Here is an 18,645-nt window from a genome sequence, read left to right as displayed (position 1 = left end):
GATTTCTGGACCCAATGCTGTACTTGTTTTTGTTTTTTTTACATTTCTTAATAAAGAAGCAAATCCCTGACCCCTATAACGCAAATTGCATCCAGCAGTGTGTAGTTTATTTAAAATTAATCCCAAAGAGCAAGAACGCCTGTGGCAGTTCAGTTTGTCACTGAAAGGGCGAAGCTTCTGTCTGTGAGAGGCGTTTGGCTTTGAGTGCATGCAATATTGCAGTCGGTACTTTTGGAACAGTTCTAGATATGCATACTGTTTGGTTTTGGCGATGACTTATGCTCGTCAGGCATACAAGCCCAATAGGTTGGAGCTGTTTCGCAAGGTAAGTATAGATAAGGTTGCAAGTTAAGGTAACAAATACACCAGTAGTGAATAACGTCACTTATGTTAGTGTAGTGTAGCCTAGCGGCTATTACACAAGCGAGTCATTGGTTGCTTCTTTCAAAATCATGAGTGTTGCTTCATTGTGCAATGGAAGGTCACCTTTCTTAACTGTAGCGAAGAAGAGTGTACTGTTTTTTTATGTAGGTAACGCAACTGACACTTCGAGAAGAGGCTCAAGATTGTCTGCAGCATTTCAGCACAAGTTGTTTTGCTATGTCTGCGTCAGTATATAGAAAGCATGATTTTTCGCAGTCCGAGTTCGAGTGGAGACCCGGTATAGTGCTGTACCGTTAAAAACACAAGTGCAACTGAGGCAGGAGTTGCCATTGCTCTAGCAATAATACATAAATAACGGTACAAGGGTGATAGTGAGTGACTCTAAGGCAGCCATTAAGATTTATGATATGGGCAGAATCTCAGCTGCGGCCGCCAAACTTCTGAGAGAAGGGCAAGTACCATCAGAGCTAATCTCTGTGATCTTGTCCCCGGCTCATCAGGGCATGTGGGGGAACGAGAAGGCGCACGCGACCGCCGGAGGGCTCACTTTCCGATAGATCGCTGACGCACTGCCTCCACGCGAGGAACACCTCCCATCGGGTGACGAACTCACAACATTCTATGAAATCATTTTTGTAAGCTCGGTCGTAAGACCTATCTAGCAGCAGATAAACTGCTCAGTAGGAATGAGGAAATCATGTGGAGGAAATTGCTAACCTTTGTGTTTCAAAACCCTCAATTGTGCAGTAAATGGCATCCAGAAGTCTTTAATCCTAGATGTACGCACTGCAATAGCATTTCAGATCTAGTCCACATGGTCTGGACCTCCGCTTTTTATAACGACCCCAATAGAAATGTACAATCCTGGGAGACCTTATTGCTCAACCACGAAGCTGAAGAACAACGCAAAGTCATCGGTCTCGCCCTGACCGCCGCCGAGTCCCAAGGGATTCCGGCGGACGGTTAGGGGAATGAAGGAGGGTTTAGGCAATAGCCCTCTTCCCCATGATTTTTTATGTGAGCAAATTAAAGTTATTTCTCTCTCTCTCTCTCGCAGTTTACACCTTGAACGAAATCCCTCTAAAATATTTCTTTCTTCTAAAAGTGGAGGATGTTTTCTCAAATAAGCGATGTTTAAAATTGGTTCAACTGTCGAACGCTTAGTGCAATCTTCTAGAAGCATACAGTGTATTTTCGAGGATTGCAAAAAAAAATAATTGTTGTACGGCCCTGTCTATTATTTATGCGTGCATATATATACAAGGTGTCTTCTTTTTCTAATAATGAAAAGTTGCAGGAATGAATTTCATTTCATTTATTAACACGCTCAGCTCAATTTGGAATTACAGAGAATTAAAGAGTGAATCTAAAGACAGTAAAAATTCAGCAGCTTCGACGGCCCACTGCGGCTCAGGGGCTTAGCGTTAGTCCGCAGTGCTGAAGGTCGCGTAGAGGAACATCGGCTTCGGCGGCCGTAATTCCCTTCGCTTTATGTTCAGAAACGCTCGGTGACTGTAAATGTGAGTGTCGTTAACGAACCCTAGTTTGTAGTCTCTATTTATTTGACTATTATACGTTCTGTATTTGGTATTAACACGTTCTTAATTTTCCAAATCGCACATTGGCTTAGGTTTGTATAAGCAATGGACAGCGGGAAAGAGACATGAAAGGTTTTCACTAAAGAAGAGATAGTTTACCTGGGGCTCGCGGAGCAGTGATACGCTACTCTGCGTTGAGGAGAGATTTTTGGGAAGAAAAATAATTGCTGGAGGATTGGCATTGCTAAGCGCGAAATAATGTTACAAAGCAGTTTTGCACGAGGAAACCAGCGTCACATAATTGAAACAGGATTCAAATTCCCACTGACTAAGGAATCGCGATATGCCCCTTCCCTTTCCTAAAAATCAAAACATTCTTCAACATGATAAACTCCTACGCGAATGACCGCTGTAAACGCTGGATGCCTATTGCGCTACTGCCATATTTCTGCCAAAACGTTGTCAACACAAACGTTAGCAGCGCACTACTCTATGTCTCTACCACCACGTGGCTCAAAACGCGGTTGACGTGTCTACTTACGCACGGAGCGAGTTATGCGCGTTTTCTTTCCTTTTATGACTACTGGGGACAGATGGGAGTCGATGAAGACAACGACGTGCAATACCAAACGTAAAAGTGTGACAGTTTAACATGAAGCGTGATTGGTGGAGGCGATAACATAGTGGTCTCGTGCAGAAGCAAGAGAAGCTGATCTGTACGCGCCGCGGGTTCGAAGCACAGTCGCGGCAACATTTATTTAATTTCTGCTGGTTTCTGAGAGGCTTCCGCCAGACAGCGGTCTTTTCAGGTTTGCTAGTAAAAGAATGCTTCCGCAGAAAAAAAATGAACAAAATCAAAATACGCAGGCCTAGAGTTTAGCTGACTGCACATAATCTGAAGCATTGAATTAAAATGAATATACATGAAATAAATGTTCGGACCAAATTTACACCAGGCGACTCACATTGCGCATCGGGCAACCCTGCTCGCATAGAGTTACAACGGGAGAATGTGTCTTGCGCAGCCACGACTGCCCATGGAACTATTAGTAACGCGTCATAAAAGAAATGTACAAATCTGGTTAGTAAGTGGGTATAAAAAAATCAGGCATACTTAAACAAGGACAAGATATGAAATTCGCAACGTGGAATTTAAAGAAGCGTTTTCCTGAATTTTATTTATTTACCAGCGTAAGTTTAAAATTGAGCTTCAGGCGTCTTGCAGCTAAAAAGTATAATACACTGACATTGGATACCATTTCGCGTAAGGCTGATTTCACGCGGGCGGTGGTGGAAAAATTTGAGCGCAGCTCGTCACCAAGTACCACTCCCTAGGCGTTGTGGATACCGTATCCGTAGTTTTCGCGACAATAAGTCCTCAGAGAGACGTACCGCTTTGTCGAAACAAGAGTAGTCTCAGCACCCGAATTCAAAAAGTAGTGATAAGTTGGGCGGTTCTGTCCATCGTCAGCCCTGAGTTTGTCTTATCGTGCACTCCCGCCTATACCTCGAAAACCTTGTCCTAGATATTTTGGTCATTTCCTCTCGACTACATTCGGAGCTCTCTCAGCATTAGCACTATTATCACTCTTAGCTTTATTAGCATTGAGTTCCATTAAAACTTCATCGCTTTGACCACAAAGATCCCTCAGTTTCTTTGAGAACAGCTGTGCAAAGTTAGAAGTGAAGGGAAGGAGACTGACTGAAACACGCTTGACATCGCACAGACACCACTGCACTGGTCTTATAGCTCTCATTATCATTGTTTTCCAGAAATACCGAAAAGCCACCAATATGAAGGGACTCGTAGTGGTGGCCTTTCTTTTGAACGCGCTTCTTTGCGCCTCTTACGAGGTCCAACGCAACACAGACCTTGGACTCGTGGGCGGGCGGAAAATTGAGATATTGGGTGCCACCATCGAAGAGTACCGTGGCATTCCCTTCGCGGAGCCGCCTATCGGAGAACTGCGGTTTAAGCCTCCAGTGCCTGCCAAGGTAAGGACGTTGTTTTGTGTTACGGGCAAGTCCTGCTTACAGCTGCTTAAAGTCGGCTATTTGTTTTTTGCAATACTTTGTACTGAGAGATACCTTGAAAAAGCTCTTCTTGTATATTTGATAACTCAGTTTTCTGTCACCAAGCATGTTAATTTATCAGCGTCAGCTCTGCGTTTATGTCAGAGTAATACGCTCCAGATATTCCTTCTTTTGTATAGCAGGTTCTCAGGTGAATGGTTGGTCGAAAATAAATGACCGGGACCATAAAAATCAAAGCCCTTTGTCCAAGATCACATTGTCGAAAGAAAAACACCAAAAATTTGTCATCCAGATGACAGTGCAATGCGACAAAAAATCAAGATGCATAACAGCATAAAATATACATTAAAATTATTTTTGCGAATTAGGGGAAGTAGCAAGGTGGGAATATTTCTGAAGCACCGCATTTTCAATGGAGAAGTAGCAGTACCCTAGAGACCCTCTTCCTTTGCCCGCGCAATCCTTCGGACGATGTCAACGCGAGGGCAGCGGTTCAAACCTTTAGAAACGTGGTCAATACTGGTGGCAGCAACAACGGTACTAAAATACGAGTAGACAGAGAGAAAGCAGGTAATTTCCTTCTGTTCTTGAGATCAGACAACTATGAAAGTCTTTGTAAATTCAAACGAGTGTCGAATTCCGCAACTTAAAACGCCTCACTGCAATCCAGAGGTGTCATTATGAAGACAGGGGTTACACATAGCGAGGTAATCATCACAGACAACTTTACCGCTGTAGCTGGGAGCAAACACAGTGATTCCAAGAAACGATGTTCCATTCTCCTTGGAAGGAGAAGCTGCGCACGGGAGATAGTTGCTGCAATTCCATCTTCTAGAATCAGATACGGGTAATACGATGAACTTAGACAACTGTTTTGCTATACTGTAAGTAAACTTAAGCCATAAATTTTTCTTGCGCCAGTTTTTAAGCGTGACGCGGAGTGCCCAAAAATATGAAGAATTAGGACTTCTCGAAAAGAAGTGCTTTCAAATAAAATCGTTAAGCGTTTAAAGGCGTGATCACGGAATGCATTTATTCGAAGTGAACGTCATCTGCTTTTGCAAAGCACGTCATTGAGAAAACCTATGTCATTCACTTCATTCTCGCCTCAAGATTACCCACATCACCGTGGTTTATGAAGAAAACATGGGGTGAAGAAATACTTCTGCTTTGACCGTGTCAATTCTACCCACTCCTGCAGACATGTATAGGACGCTACAGCAGATGTATTCGTGCCTACCATCGCTCGAGGTGTGGGCGCATTCAAGTCGACCTCTTCAATACCAGTTCCGTTGCTCAATCAAGAGCAGCCTTTATTGCTGCGCTTGTCTCGAAAACCGCATTTTCATTTTAAGAAGCCATTATCCAAGGGAAGTGGCTTTACGTTTAAAATTAAGTTGAGAGGAAAGAATCTGATATTACCGCCCTTGCTTTTGCACAGTGAAAACAAAGCCCTAAAAATGTTGAGCGTACGTATGAGGCAGGTGTTGCGGTCTTTGTCATTGGGCACCTTTTGGGGACTGTTTCGTTGCTTCGTTGCTTCTGGCCCTGGAGGCTCTTAGAACAGATGTGGTGCATGTTATTGACTGGTTTTTAAATAATTCGATTTCAATTAATCAACAAAAAACTAAACTCATTTGTTTTCATAATCCTCATAAAAAGATTTCGTCTGTTGAACCATTGTTCTTACATTCTTCGCATTGTCTTAATTGCTGTTGCATTCCTATTAATTTTTCAAATAGTGTTAAGTACCTTGGTATACTTTTTGACAGAGATATGTCTTGGAACGGTCACCTTACTGTAGTATGTAACAAGCTTCGTGGTTTATCATGTGTACTATACAATGTTCGATATTTATTACATTTTCAGACTCGCAAGCTTGTTGCGCATGCTCTTATTTATGGTATCCTCAGATATGGAGTCACTGTATATTATCATTGCTCAAAAACTTGGCGAATGAAGTTAAATGCCATACTAAGAAACATCCTTCGATCCGTGGCATACAACACGGATGCTTCACCTGACTGCAATTTGTTTTCGCTTTTATAGCTGCCCTCTTTTGATGCCCTCTTCCACCATGTAGTTATTCGTGCTCACTTTTGGGAGAGCGAATTTTTGGTTCCTTTCATTCCTGTTCGTTATTTTCGACATCACCCCCGTTTCACGGTACCTCGCTGCTACACTCATTATGGCCACTTCACTCGTAATTATTACATACCGAAATTTTTAATTCTTTGCCTGATTCGATCTTTTCAGTTTCTTCGCTGTCACAATTAAGGAGCTTCTTAAAAACCCATATGTCGGTTATTTAATCTGTTTTCGATTTCTTGTTTGCTTTTCATATTAAGGTTTATCATTGTTAGCTTGCTTGTCACACCTGTTTTTCATATGTCATTCACTGACTGCCGAGTACTGCTCGACAAGCCTTTATGGCTTGGGCAGACTTGTCCTAAGAATTGTAAATGTGCTGTCTGAAAATAAAGGTGTTTAATATTATTATTATTATTATTATATATTGTAAAAAAATGCAGTCAAGTCCACGTATAACAGCTGCTGTTACAACGAACGCTCGCTAATTAAGAAGAAAGACGGTACAGGCTTCGAAATATGTATAAGGACAATGGCACTGGCTCTCAAATACAACGGGCCAACGTGGGCACACGAACTAACGAGCGGCGGCGGTAACTCGCACCAGCAGTGGCGATACATTCTTTTTTGTCAAGCGTGGTTGCAGAAAGTCCCCACCTGCCGTCACCTACCCTTCCTATAATAAATGAGATGACGGGAAAAGAGCAATAAAAAAGACAGGACGTAAAAATGCTGCTAAATTAACGTTGCGGCTAAAGACTGGCGAAAAAATCCCTTGCTTTCAAAGGCTACACAAGCCATAGCAAAAACACACAAAACTTTGGGTTTCAGTCTTTCTGCTCACGAGCATGAACGGCGGCGACAAGCGCAGATATGCACGTGCACAAAGAGCACCTTATCAATCAGTCTTTGAGGGTTCTCATGTTTGAGAGATTCCACGTATCGGCGAGAAAGCTGCAGAAGATTTGCATACACGTTGTACATCAATGTTCATGGTCACAACTGGCCCTAGACGATAAAGAAGCATTGTGAAACATGTATAATTTACAGTAATAAAACGAAAAGAGCATACATACAAGGAAAAGATATTCCGACTAATATAGTACGCTCCCGCTCCATGGGCTTCCTTTGTTGCAAGGATTGCTCACCAAAACTTGATCTGCTTGAATTATCTCTTTATTGCCTGCGCGGCTTCACTGTATTAGCGGGCTGAAATTTTAAAAAAAGCGCCTACGATTATTAACCTTATTTAGATTTTTTATATGCTTTATTTACCTCAAACATCTCCGCATTGCTTCTCAATCAGTCAGTTATAAGGAAATTATGCTTTGTTCGCTTGGCCTTGGCGGCATGCTTCAAAAGACTACACTCCAACGAATGCAAAACTAAAAAGCAACGAGAGGACATTCTAGGGGCGAAAGCTGCCCTGAACCTCTCCTCATCAAACTAAACGCCTGCCTTCAAGGCTCACTTGACCTTAGATTCCCCACTTCAATTTATAATACATTTTTGGGCCAAATTACCACCGTTTGCGTTTGGAATAATTTGTTACGGCATACTAGAAGACCAAGACCGTTCGCATTTCTAAGCTTGCTGATTAGAAAGTGTTTTGAAGACATGTCGCTTCATGCAGGATCAACTGTCAGGACGCTGTGATTGTAACATTGCACGACAATAAAGGGCCACAAAAACCTCCACCTTATAATGGACATTATACCTGTGTAATAGCACACCCAGCTTTTCTTTACGCGTATGGATCGCAAGGTACATACGTGAGTCAGTTTCCGCAATCTTGCTTTGAGCACAGTAATAGATGGCGTATAGCTGCTATTTAATTACGCATCAAAATGCCAAAAAGGAACAGCTAGGGTTTCGCCCTCTTAAACAAATGGCCGCGAATAGGATGTCCAATTTGACGTAGTAAAGAGATTAGCTCGATACACTAGAAATTTACTTTTAAAAAAATTGTAACGACAATAACAGTTTTATTTTCCTAACCTTCTTTTCTCTCCTGAAAGCCATGGGACGGGACGCTGAATGCCACTAGCCACCGAAGCGGCTGTCCGCAGCCCATGCTCAACACAACCCTCACCGACGACATCGAATACGGCGAGGACTGCCTCCACCTGAACGTGTGGGCACGAGAGGGCAACAGTAATGCGCCAGTGCTGGTCTGGATCTACGGGGGCGGATTCACGTACAGCTCGGCATCGCATGACTACTATACAGGCGCCGTGATCGCTGCCAAGACAGGCATCGTAGTGGCATCCATGAACTACCGAGTTGGAGTCCTCGGCTTCCTCAACGCGGACAGCCCGGAAGCTCCCGGGAACATGGGGTTGCTGGACCAGAATCTAGCGTTGAAGTAAGAAGACCACTCTTTAGATTTTGTTTTACGGTGTTAGGTATAGTTATCTCTCGGCGAAACGACGCACTCTATGTCCGAGTGAAAGACTCCGCGTCCGTCCACCAGCGCCCCTAGCAGATCAAGACACAAAACAACAATCCCGCTCAGAAGCCTCCCCCCCCTTCCAGCCACCCGCTTAGACCCTAAACCCTAGGAATGCTTCACCCTTCACCTTACCCGCAACCTCTACTCCCCAATACACTACTGACCGCCCACTCCGCCATCTCTTTCCTCCTGAAGGCCTCCAACCATCTTCTCAATCGAAAAGGGCGCTACCTACCACACAGTAAACCACGTCATTAGCCCAGAATACTGAAAGGTCTAAAATACCTACAGCATAATAAATTACACACACATTGTGAAAGAAATTATGTCAAAGCGAAAGGTACTGCCAACAGTGCTAACGCAAAATTTGCCGTACAGTATGCAATTCTTGTAATTAATTTCACGTGTACAACAGCCTAATGTAAGTTCTGGGACAGGAATTTGCGTCAAAATGCTACCAAGTGTTCAACGTTCATAACAAATAAACGCCCAGCAGGACACTAGCTAATGGGTTGGAAACATACTCGCTAGGGCACACGGAAGCAACAGAAATAAATGCAGGTTTGATGGTACCATGATCTGCTAGGTAAAACAAAGGCCAATCCAAGATAAAACAGCAACAAAAAAATGTTTAAACCAAACTCGAAGTCTCGACAAGAAAAGCGGTGCAATTGTTACCACAAAAGCTCTAAATCACTCAGGGGACTGTAACATTTGTGCAAAGAACGTCTATGGGGAAAAAATACTAGTACGAATCTAGATTACACATCATTTCAGACTATATCTTCAAGTTCTTGCGTGAAGTCTCTAGAGTCGTGAAGCATGGCTGCTGAAAGGCAGGCATTCAAGGTGCGTGTGGTTGGAGAGAAAGAGATGTTATTGAAATTTTTTGTATGCCGGAAGTCTGTGAGCGTTTTTTGAAGTGTTGTCGATTTGTGCTCAATAGGTTTTTCCACAAAGTGTCAGTAACGAAGGAAAAACAATTTAGTCGCGATAGCGGAAATCGCAAAGGTGGATAGCGGCGTCGAATAAAAAGAGTGCTTCCGGCAAACCAGTGAATTGCTCAGGGAAAATGGAAATCTACATTCTAAGCATATCGGTGAGCAAGAAAAAAAGAGGTTTTCTGCGAAAATCCTATATATTATTGCTCGGACACTCACGCGGGTAAATAATAAAAGAGAGAGTGATTAACTTCCTTCTGTGCTCTGAGATTTCTGCATTATTTTTGCTAAGTAGCCCATGCACGAAAAAGATGTCATTTGCGCAAGCAAATTCCACCTTGGTCATAGCCAATATGGCGCTCGGCTGCTGACAAGAAAGACCTGGGTTCGATCTCGGCCGTGGTGGTCGCATTTCCAGAGTCGGAAGGCAGGAGGCCCATGCGCAAGGAGATGTCAGTGCATGCTAAAAACCCCAGGTGGTCAAAATGTACCATAGTTATCTACTATGGCTGTCTTATAACCTTAATAGCTTTGGTATGTTAAACTTCATTAAATCAAAGTAACCAACCTTTGGTTCGTTTCGTTTTCTTTTTTTCTAAACGTATTTTTTGCAGGGGAGAATTTATTGACGCGTTTTTACGTTTTGCGGTGTCAGTATGATCATGAGCAATCTCGCGAGCATTCCTTGCACGAACCTCGCACTTCTTCACTTGTCTTCAGGTAGGGAGCACGCACATATGTCATCACGTTCTTTCGGATATTCTGTTTCTGCGGTGGAGTGATCACCAAGTGCACACAGGTGGAGCCTGGCGTATTGTAGAACCTTCGATGTAATCGGGAAGGGTGCGCAGTCACAGCACACCGCCAAATGATTCTAAAGGCATCGGGGACGATTTCTCTGTCTGTCTTGATTTTATAATAATAAATACACGGCAGTAGCCATACAGCGGGTTTATACCCCCTCGATAACTAACAGCAGAAACTGCTTAAGGAAGGGACACAAATCATATCATTCATACAACGGGTAATTTCTTTGTATCGGCGCTCCTTTAAATAGGGCACAAAAAAGCTTTTTTGACCAACCAAGCTACGAAAATTCAGTGAACACACTCCGCAATCGTGATCGCCCGCGTCGAAGCGCAACATAGTCGTCGCCATAGTCCAGCTGGGAGAGATACTCAAACAGATCTGCAATTCCGACGACAGCAGGATGTAGCTCTGACATACACTTTAATACTTAAATCAGGATGTAAAGTACACTAAAACGACATGAGTTTGCCATTCAGTTTTGGTTTGTTTTGGTTAGGTTTGTGGGGTTCAACTTGCCAAAACGACTCAGGTTCTAGGGACGCCGTAGAGGTGGGCTCCGGAAAATTTCTGCAAACTCGGGCGCTCTAATGTGGCCTCACATCCAAAGCCGTGCTTTAACATTTCTCCTCTACTGAAATGTTACTGCCGCAGTCGGGTCTGAAACCACGTCTTTCGGGTCAGTACCCGAGCACGAGAACCATCGAGTTACCGCGGCGATAATTATGTCTTTGAGGTCACTCACCAAAACTCGGCCTTATTAACACATTACCCAAAACCATTCATCTATTGTGAAAGTTATCTTTTTAGTCTTCTAGGGCTTCGTTTTTGTTGCTTTTATCTACATTTCTGTTTGACGCCAACTTCTTTTTTTATTAATTCTGTACTTCCACGTATTGGCTGCAGCTATATAGCTTCCATTGCATAATAATATTTTCTTTTTACAAGTTCTCTTCATTGTCTTTCCCTGCATTGATTTATATCCATGTTTATTGATATTACTTTTTTATTCATTATTGCTCCAGTCCTCCTTGCTCACTTCCTCTTCAGGCCTGTAAAGTGCTCTAAATATCGTAAATTCCGGTACACACTAGGCGCTTGCTGTTTCATCCATATGGTGTATGTATGCCTGAAGAGATATTTTCTCTATATTTGCGGCCCTAGTAATAAATCTCTATACAGTGCAAAGTAAGCACGTGGCGCATGTGATCGCTTTGGGTGTTCAAGACAATTTTGGCGATACTGACAACAAAATCTTGTGCAGCTTGAACTAAAGCCTTAAAAATTGCAAAGCCAAACATATTTACTTTGCCGCAGACACCATGGTAAAATTAGGAGTGAATAAATTTATAAGATTGCTTTAAATCTATTAGGGTGCAAGAATAAAACTAGTACATAAAGACACCTTGCAATCGAAACCGAAATTGCGTTGCTTGCGGCCGTTTTCGCAGGTGGATCAAGAACAACATTGACCATTTCGGCGGTGACCCTTCAAGCATGACGTTGTTCGGGGAGAGCGCTGGAGCCGCGGGCGTGCATGCGCACATGCTTTCACCCATGAGCCGGGGGCTATTCCGGCGCGCCATCGCTATGAGTGGCACCATCAACGCACCTGACTTCACGGAGACTCCCCAGGAAAGCGTGGCCAAGGGTGACGCCCTGGCCGCCATTGTCGGCTGCCACCCGGACAACAAAACTCTCGTGTCCCACCCCGACGAGATCATCGCCTGCTTGCGAACGCGGTTAGTATTGCTGTGCTGCCGCTGACTGACATGATTCCGCCCTATCATATGAGTGGTTCTAAGCCTGTCTTTGCTGTGGCTAGGTAATCACATTCCACTCTAATTTGTTGTAACCGTGACCATGTGATAGGTGTCCTTGCTTCTAACACAATTTTTTGGGTAGTATTAAAGAATCAGAAAACTTAATTAAGAAGACCATGGTTATAATGAACAGCGACAGAGGCAGAATAAGCAGACAGGGCGGATAATATGGCATTGGCCCCAACGCTGTACATGGAGTAAGGAATAAAAAATTTAAGGTGAAGACTCCGAAAAAGGGGAGTCGGAGGACATTCAGTTCGTTGTGTAGATGATGCATGATAACCGAGATCTGTCTGGTGCGGTAAATAAATGTATGAAAAAACTTACAAAAATGTTACATACAAGCATTCTCCCCTCTAGTCTCAGTCTTGAAAACGGCAATGGATATCCAATATTACAATAAAATTATGTGTAGATGCCTTGAACTAGAGATTAACATAATGCATAAAATTAGTGAAGAGAAGGCGTTATGGTGTTCCCAGAACTAAGAGCACACCTGTAGATGAGAGTGAGGGCGGCACGGCATGGTAAGAAAACGAAAGTGTTAGCGGCAAAGAGGCGGATAGCAACGATGATTAAGAAGAATTATAAACGAGGCTTATCATAATTCTAGAGGACAGCATAGATCAGGCCACTTCACATTATACGCAGGAAGTGTAAGCGGTCGTTTGATAGGCTGACCAACTGGCTTCATAAAGTAGGAACACCGAAAGAGGCAAGACCATGCAAGGTAGAAAGATACAGCAAAGTGAAAAGTCTGTTGGATGAGGTGCCTGCGGTCTCCCGATATGTAATTGCTCTCATTATAAGGCGCAACTACGTTCACCCGGATACTAGTGCGGGTGCAGCGCCAAAGCTCCCAAAGCAGCCCTTCCTCTACGGGCTTCGCTACACGTGTTCTGATGAACTGTATTGTCCATGCTGAAAAAAAAAACTATTTAAGAATGATGATCCCCAGCTTTCTTGCGAAACATGGTCAGTCGGTGTAAATGCCGTCATTTTTTTTTTTGTCAAAAAATGCTCTCCCGCGGCTTGTCAGTGGACGGTGGAGGGAAATTATCCGCTATTTGCTTATTTGGTGAAGGCTAAGAGGGCCACAATGAACTCGAACTTGCCGTAATCTTGAGAGAAGGCTAATCACTTTTTATTTGAGGAAGGCGACGTTATGAACTTGAAAACTTGGAGATCGATCAGCTCAGCTTCCTTACAAAGTATTTACTATGGTCATTGTTATTAGAATAGGATAAACCTTAGACTTCCATAACCCAAATTACAGGGCAGGATTCCGCTAAGACTATTCGATAATAGATCATATTGTCACGTGGTGGTGACGTTGAAAAACATAGTAGCAATACTGTGAAAGACAAAACTAACATTTATTGGGCGAACCTGTGCCTACAAAAGAGGCTACACTTATAGCACAACGGTATAAAGAGAATTTATTGGTACACCAGGCCACATTTACATAAGAACGCTGGCAGTCACGAACAGTACATAATGTAATTTCAAAAAGAAGCAAAATATGCGCAAACGAGTCCCCAGTATGCACAGATACAAACAGAAACGGAACAGGCCAACAATCTATATACAATGAATACCATGCGGCGAGCACGGTCAGCGATCGTCGAAAATCTGATCCGCGGGTCAAGCGCGTCGGCTGTTATATAGCAGTCGTCGAATGTTCCAGACTAATCGTTGGGACCCGCGTGCCTTCCACAAAGTTCTACACCATTCGCGTCGGGCAATGAAATCAGATAACATAAGGTTCGCCTACAACAGACAACTTATAGAAGCATCGAATACTTGCCAGAAACTTCGGATAGATGCAGGCGCGTCCCGCGCTGTGCGATAACACTTGTTAGGCGGCGAAACGTGGTCGCCCGGTAAAGATAAGTGCACGTGTCAATATTTCCACTTCAACAAGTTGATAGAAAAATGCCGAGCATATAGAAAACCTGTTCGCAGACTAGTTGCAAGCATTTCACTTTGTAGGAACCTCAACAGTGATGCAGTCCTTAGAGTATCAAAGTGGAGATTAGCTTTATATAGAAATTCTAGAAGATATCTGTAATGGCTGCACAGCCACCACAGTGCTGCTAAACAACAACGCAAAATTCCAATAAGCGAGGGTGTCAGGCAGAGAGACACGATGTGTCAGGCAGAGAGACACGATGTCTCCAAAGCTATTCACGCCTGTTTCCAGCTGGTACTCGGAGGCTTGGATTGGGAGCACGGGGGGATAAAAGTTGATGGAAAATACATTAGCTTCTGTGCCTAGCTCATGATAATACCTTGCTAGATCATTGTGCGGATAAATTGCAAAACATGATTAATGACTTAGACAGGCAAAGAAGAAAGGCGAATCGAAAACTTAGGTTGCTGAAAATCAATTGTCTCGGAAGGGGACAGCACATTACAAACGGTAGCGAGGAGAAGGAAATGGTACGTAAATGTGTCTACTTAGGGCAGGTAGTTGGTTTCGTCCCAAAGCGACTCATGCTATAAGGGACAGCGTAGTGGATACCTCCGGATAACTTCTGTCAACTGGGGTTCGTTAACACGCATTGACTTTGGATACCACCTAGGTCCCAGCACTGCGCCTCCTTAGGGCGAGTAGTTACCGCAGATATGGATGAGGTGAATGAAACAATTAGAATAACAGGAATGGGGTGGAGCGCATTTGGCATGTAATTTCATTGCATTCACCACTTCTTTACATCATTACCTGTTTTTGTTGAAGTATCCTGCTTCCTGCGTTACGAAGAGCTGTTAAGGTCCGAAAGATAAGAGCGTTCTTGGAGCCCAAGCGGAAAACCGAAACCGACGCTTACGACCCCTGTGTAACGCGATATTCAGCGAAAGGAGCTAGCAGTGCTCAATGTAAATGTCTATTCATTCATTTGTATCTTATTCCTTTTATATATTGTCACGAAGTGGTGACTGCAGTCCGAAGAGCAGAAAGGCAGTGAAAATGGTGTCTAAACAAAACTTTATATGGGCTGACTTTCGCCCACATTGGACTGAATCACTCGGCGGTGGCGTAGCAACAAGCGTGCTCGGCGGTCCGCGAACAGAATGCCCGCAGCTCTCGACCGTGCACAATTTAAAGCTGAAATCGAACGTTCGATATAAAGCGTGCGAAGTTACTAGAACATTCCGGAACAACGTAGAATCAGCTTCTCATGAATGCAATCAATCGAGTTAAATCTGGTCGCGTCTTGCATCGCAAACAAACCGATAAAACGGCGTGCTGGCAGCATTGATGAATGAACATACACTGCAAAGATTCGCAACAATATTCTCTATGTGATATGTTTAACGCATCCTTATGATATTTCTGGTGCTTTGTGTAGACGCACTGTTGTTTTCAATGTCAGCAGTATATATTTCTGCTCCGTTTTGTGGCAGTTGACGAAAGTGTTTCGTGCGACTCGCCATGAGCAATCAGAACGTGCTACGTTGGAACTTTAGATGTCTTAGTTTGTGCCCCTCCACAGAGAGGGCGCCGAGGATCCGTGTAGCGTAGTTGAACGTGTGGGTGCAGATTTGCTTCTTCTTCTTCTCCTCCTTAGTAAGCATGGCACATATCCACGTAAGGGGCTGGCCAAGGTTCAGTACATAATACCAATGAGGTATTTGCAAGGGGAAAAAAACCGTGAAAAGACTGAATAAAAATAAAAGTTGGAAAAGACAAATGAATGAAAGAAATATGAATTACCAGGAATAGAATCGAGCAGTTTTAGACATGCGACAAAATTTTGTATACAGCTAACAAGGCAATCGATCAGTTCAACTTATGTAATCATGAAAGTAGCAGCAAACACTGCTTAACGGGAACCCCTTCGCGCTCGCACCGAACGAGAGACCTGGGAGAGACAGGGGAAGTCCTAACCTCGAAAGAGAGACCTCAAAATACTGTTTTCTTTGCACTGTGAACCGCCGGCAATAGAGGAAAAAATGGTATATTGTTTCAACTTGCCCACATGATACACAAAGGTTTGTCGCAGCAAACCCACATCTGCATAGGTACAAAATTAAGTGAGGGATTCAGCATCGCAGAAGCGTCATTGACACCTCACAAAGCCTTGATTTACACCACCGGATATTCCATGGGTAGTTTAAGTGGGGAAAGTCCATGGTATTGAGCAATAGATCACTCAAGTTGGCTAAAATGTATTGGAACCGCTAGAAACGTGAAGTTTCTAACAGAATGAGGTAAGAGACCGGATAGATTACAGCAGCGCTGATAGCTGACCTTGCCAATAAATCAGCCACCTCGTTAAAATAGACGCTTGAATGTCCAGGTACCCAGACAAAGCGGATCTCCCGCACTGTGCGCGGAACAAATAACCTAAGCGAATGATTCAATAAAGATTTCCCGGAATTTTGGAGGGAGACTAGAACTGAAAGACAGTCTGCAAGAATAAGAGCCCGTGCTACATGCCTAGGAAGTTTGAGAAGAGCCAAACCAATGTCCAGAAACTCTGCGAGGAATATAGGAGCATAATCTGGGATACGAACGGAATAGCTCCATGCCAGCTCCTGCGAATATATCCCAATCGCCGCCTTCTCACAGCTGCCGGCGGCATCAGTGGAGATAACAGTATGAAGAGAGAAATTCAGTAGGTGCTCAGAAAGAAGACCATGTAGGTATTTGCGGGCATATGTTTCGCAAGGGAGGGGGAAATATGGTCGTAATAGAAGACGGGGTCAGCCTGCTTATCTGCAACTTGTTACAAGGAGATAAGATCAACCTGAAGCGGTGCTAACAGATTCTTCGTGAACCTAACTTGCGGAAGCTGATAGCATGGCCAATGGTTAGTGAGAAACAGGTGTGGTTGGGATAGAAAAATGGAACTACTAACGCGGGGGGCCGGGTCAAATGACCTGAGGAAAGTACGCACTGTTAGAAGTTGGAGGCGGGAAAAGAGATCGGGGATAAAGGACAGCGTTTGAAGCTGATTTTGGGAGCCCGAGGCATAGCCGTAGGGCACACCTTTCCAGTAAAGCTAATGGCTGCAGCTTGTAGTTTGCGCTACCAGAGAACAAGACGCAACCAAATTCCACTATCGGTCTCATATAAGCCTTATAGAGCAACAGTAACGTGTCACGACGCATGCCAAACTTTTTATTGCCAACTCGTGTCAACCGGCCCAGAGCTCGTTCCCCTTTAATAACATTATTCTTAATATGGTGTCGCCAGTCCAAAGTTTGATCATAAGTAACGCCTAGGTATTTAACCAACTCCACCTGCTCAATTGGAATGGAGCGGTAGACTAGTGAGAAGTACAAAGGAGTGTCGGGCGGAGATACCAGCACGCCACATTTGCTGACATTAAGTGATGAATTAATTTGGTTCAACCAGACTTCAATAGCATTCCAGTATGCCTGCAAACACTCGTAGAGTGCATGAATATCCTTTTCTGATGCGAAAAAATCTATATCATCTGCGTATACATAAACTATATTGTTTGGATGAATGGGTATGTCCCGAACCAATATGTTGAAAAGCAGCGGAGACAAAACGGATCCTTGCGGCACACCTCTTGATGGAACGTAGGTATTAGAGCAGAAAGATCCGTCTCTACAGGAGAAAATCTATCGTTTAAAAATTCACAAATCCAAGCATAGATGTAGTGCGGTGGATGTAGCTAGAGCAAGGTTGTTAATAAGGACAATGTGCTCAACGCTGTCATAGGCCTTAGCAACATCAAGTGTCACGAAGGCCGCAACTTCTCTCTTGCGCATTGAGAGCCGCATTCGGCTCTCGAGATCCACATGCGCGGACCATATGGAACAATCACGACGAAAGCCAATCTGTGCGGAGCTGAGACCGTTAACATGATGAACATGCTCTGTGAGCCGACTGTGTACTACTCTTTCTATTAGCTTAACTAAATTTGAGGTTAAAGCAATCGGCCAAATATTGTCTAAATGAAATCCATTCTCTGCATTTATCAAAAATAAAATTATTTTCGCAATTTTCCAACTGTAAGGAATCCAATAGTTTTCCAATGACGCATTTACAATATCCAGAAGGTGAGTTGGAAAGTCTTGCGCTAAAATCTTTAACATGCCCACAGTAACCCAATCGGATTCCGCGGTAGCAGACTGCATTGAGGAAACAATTGGGAGGAGCTCCATCACGTCCACCTCGGGATAGTCCGAGCTGGGGCGAGAGTTTGCAAAGGATCCGTTTTCTGCACTTGTAAACGTAAAACCAGCCCCTGAGCGATACGTTCAAGGTGTTGCTTAGCTTCCTGCGGAGACAATGCCATTGAATTTATGCGGCTGGACGCCGGATAGTTGCTATTCTGCGCCATGAATCTATATAGAGCCCTATTATTCTGGGGTTTAGGGAGATGCATGTTTAAATTTTGATTATAATCCCCCTTTGCTATTTTAACAGTTCTTTTGAAACATGCAGAGTAGAACTTATGATTTATCCAATTAGCAGGGCTCTGATTATGGGAAAGGCTTTTCCATGCGGCTTTTCTACGACGATAAGCTTTCTCACATTCCTCCGTCCACCAAGGAGGCGGCTGTCTGGCAGGGGCAGTAGCGGACACAGAGAATAC

The 18,645-nt window shown here is 43.7% G+C and overlaps 1 protein-coding gene across 1 annotated transcript in view; it reads left to right on the top strand.

Annotated features, from left to right (window-relative positions):
- LOC144105648 (acetylcholinesterase-like) overlaps window positions 1-18,645 on the top strand; it is a 45,256-nt gene that overhangs the window by 6,393 nt on the left and 20,218 nt on the right. Inside the window, exons 2-4 of the mRNA XM_077638760.1 lie at window positions 3,696-3,917; window positions 8,063-8,409; window positions 11,696-11,986. Of these exons, the coding sequence (XP_077494886.1) occupies window positions 3,717-3,917; window positions 8,063-8,409; window positions 11,696-11,986 (839 nt within the window). The 5' untranslated portion in view covers window positions 3,696-3,716. The remainder of the gene's footprint in view (window positions 1-3,695; window positions 3,918-8,062; window positions 8,410-11,695; window positions 11,987-18,645) is intronic.

Source organism: Amblyomma americanum, chromosome 9, assembly GCF_052857255.1.
Source record: "Amblyomma americanum isolate KBUSLIRL-KWMA chromosome 9, ASM5285725v1, whole genome shotgun sequence".
Lineage (NCBI taxonomy): Eukaryota > Metazoa > Arthropoda > Arachnida > Ixodida > Ixodidae > Amblyomma > Amblyomma americanum.
The sequence above is the reverse complement of the archived record's forward strand: the minus strand, read 5'-3'. Positions and strand labels throughout refer to the sequence as shown.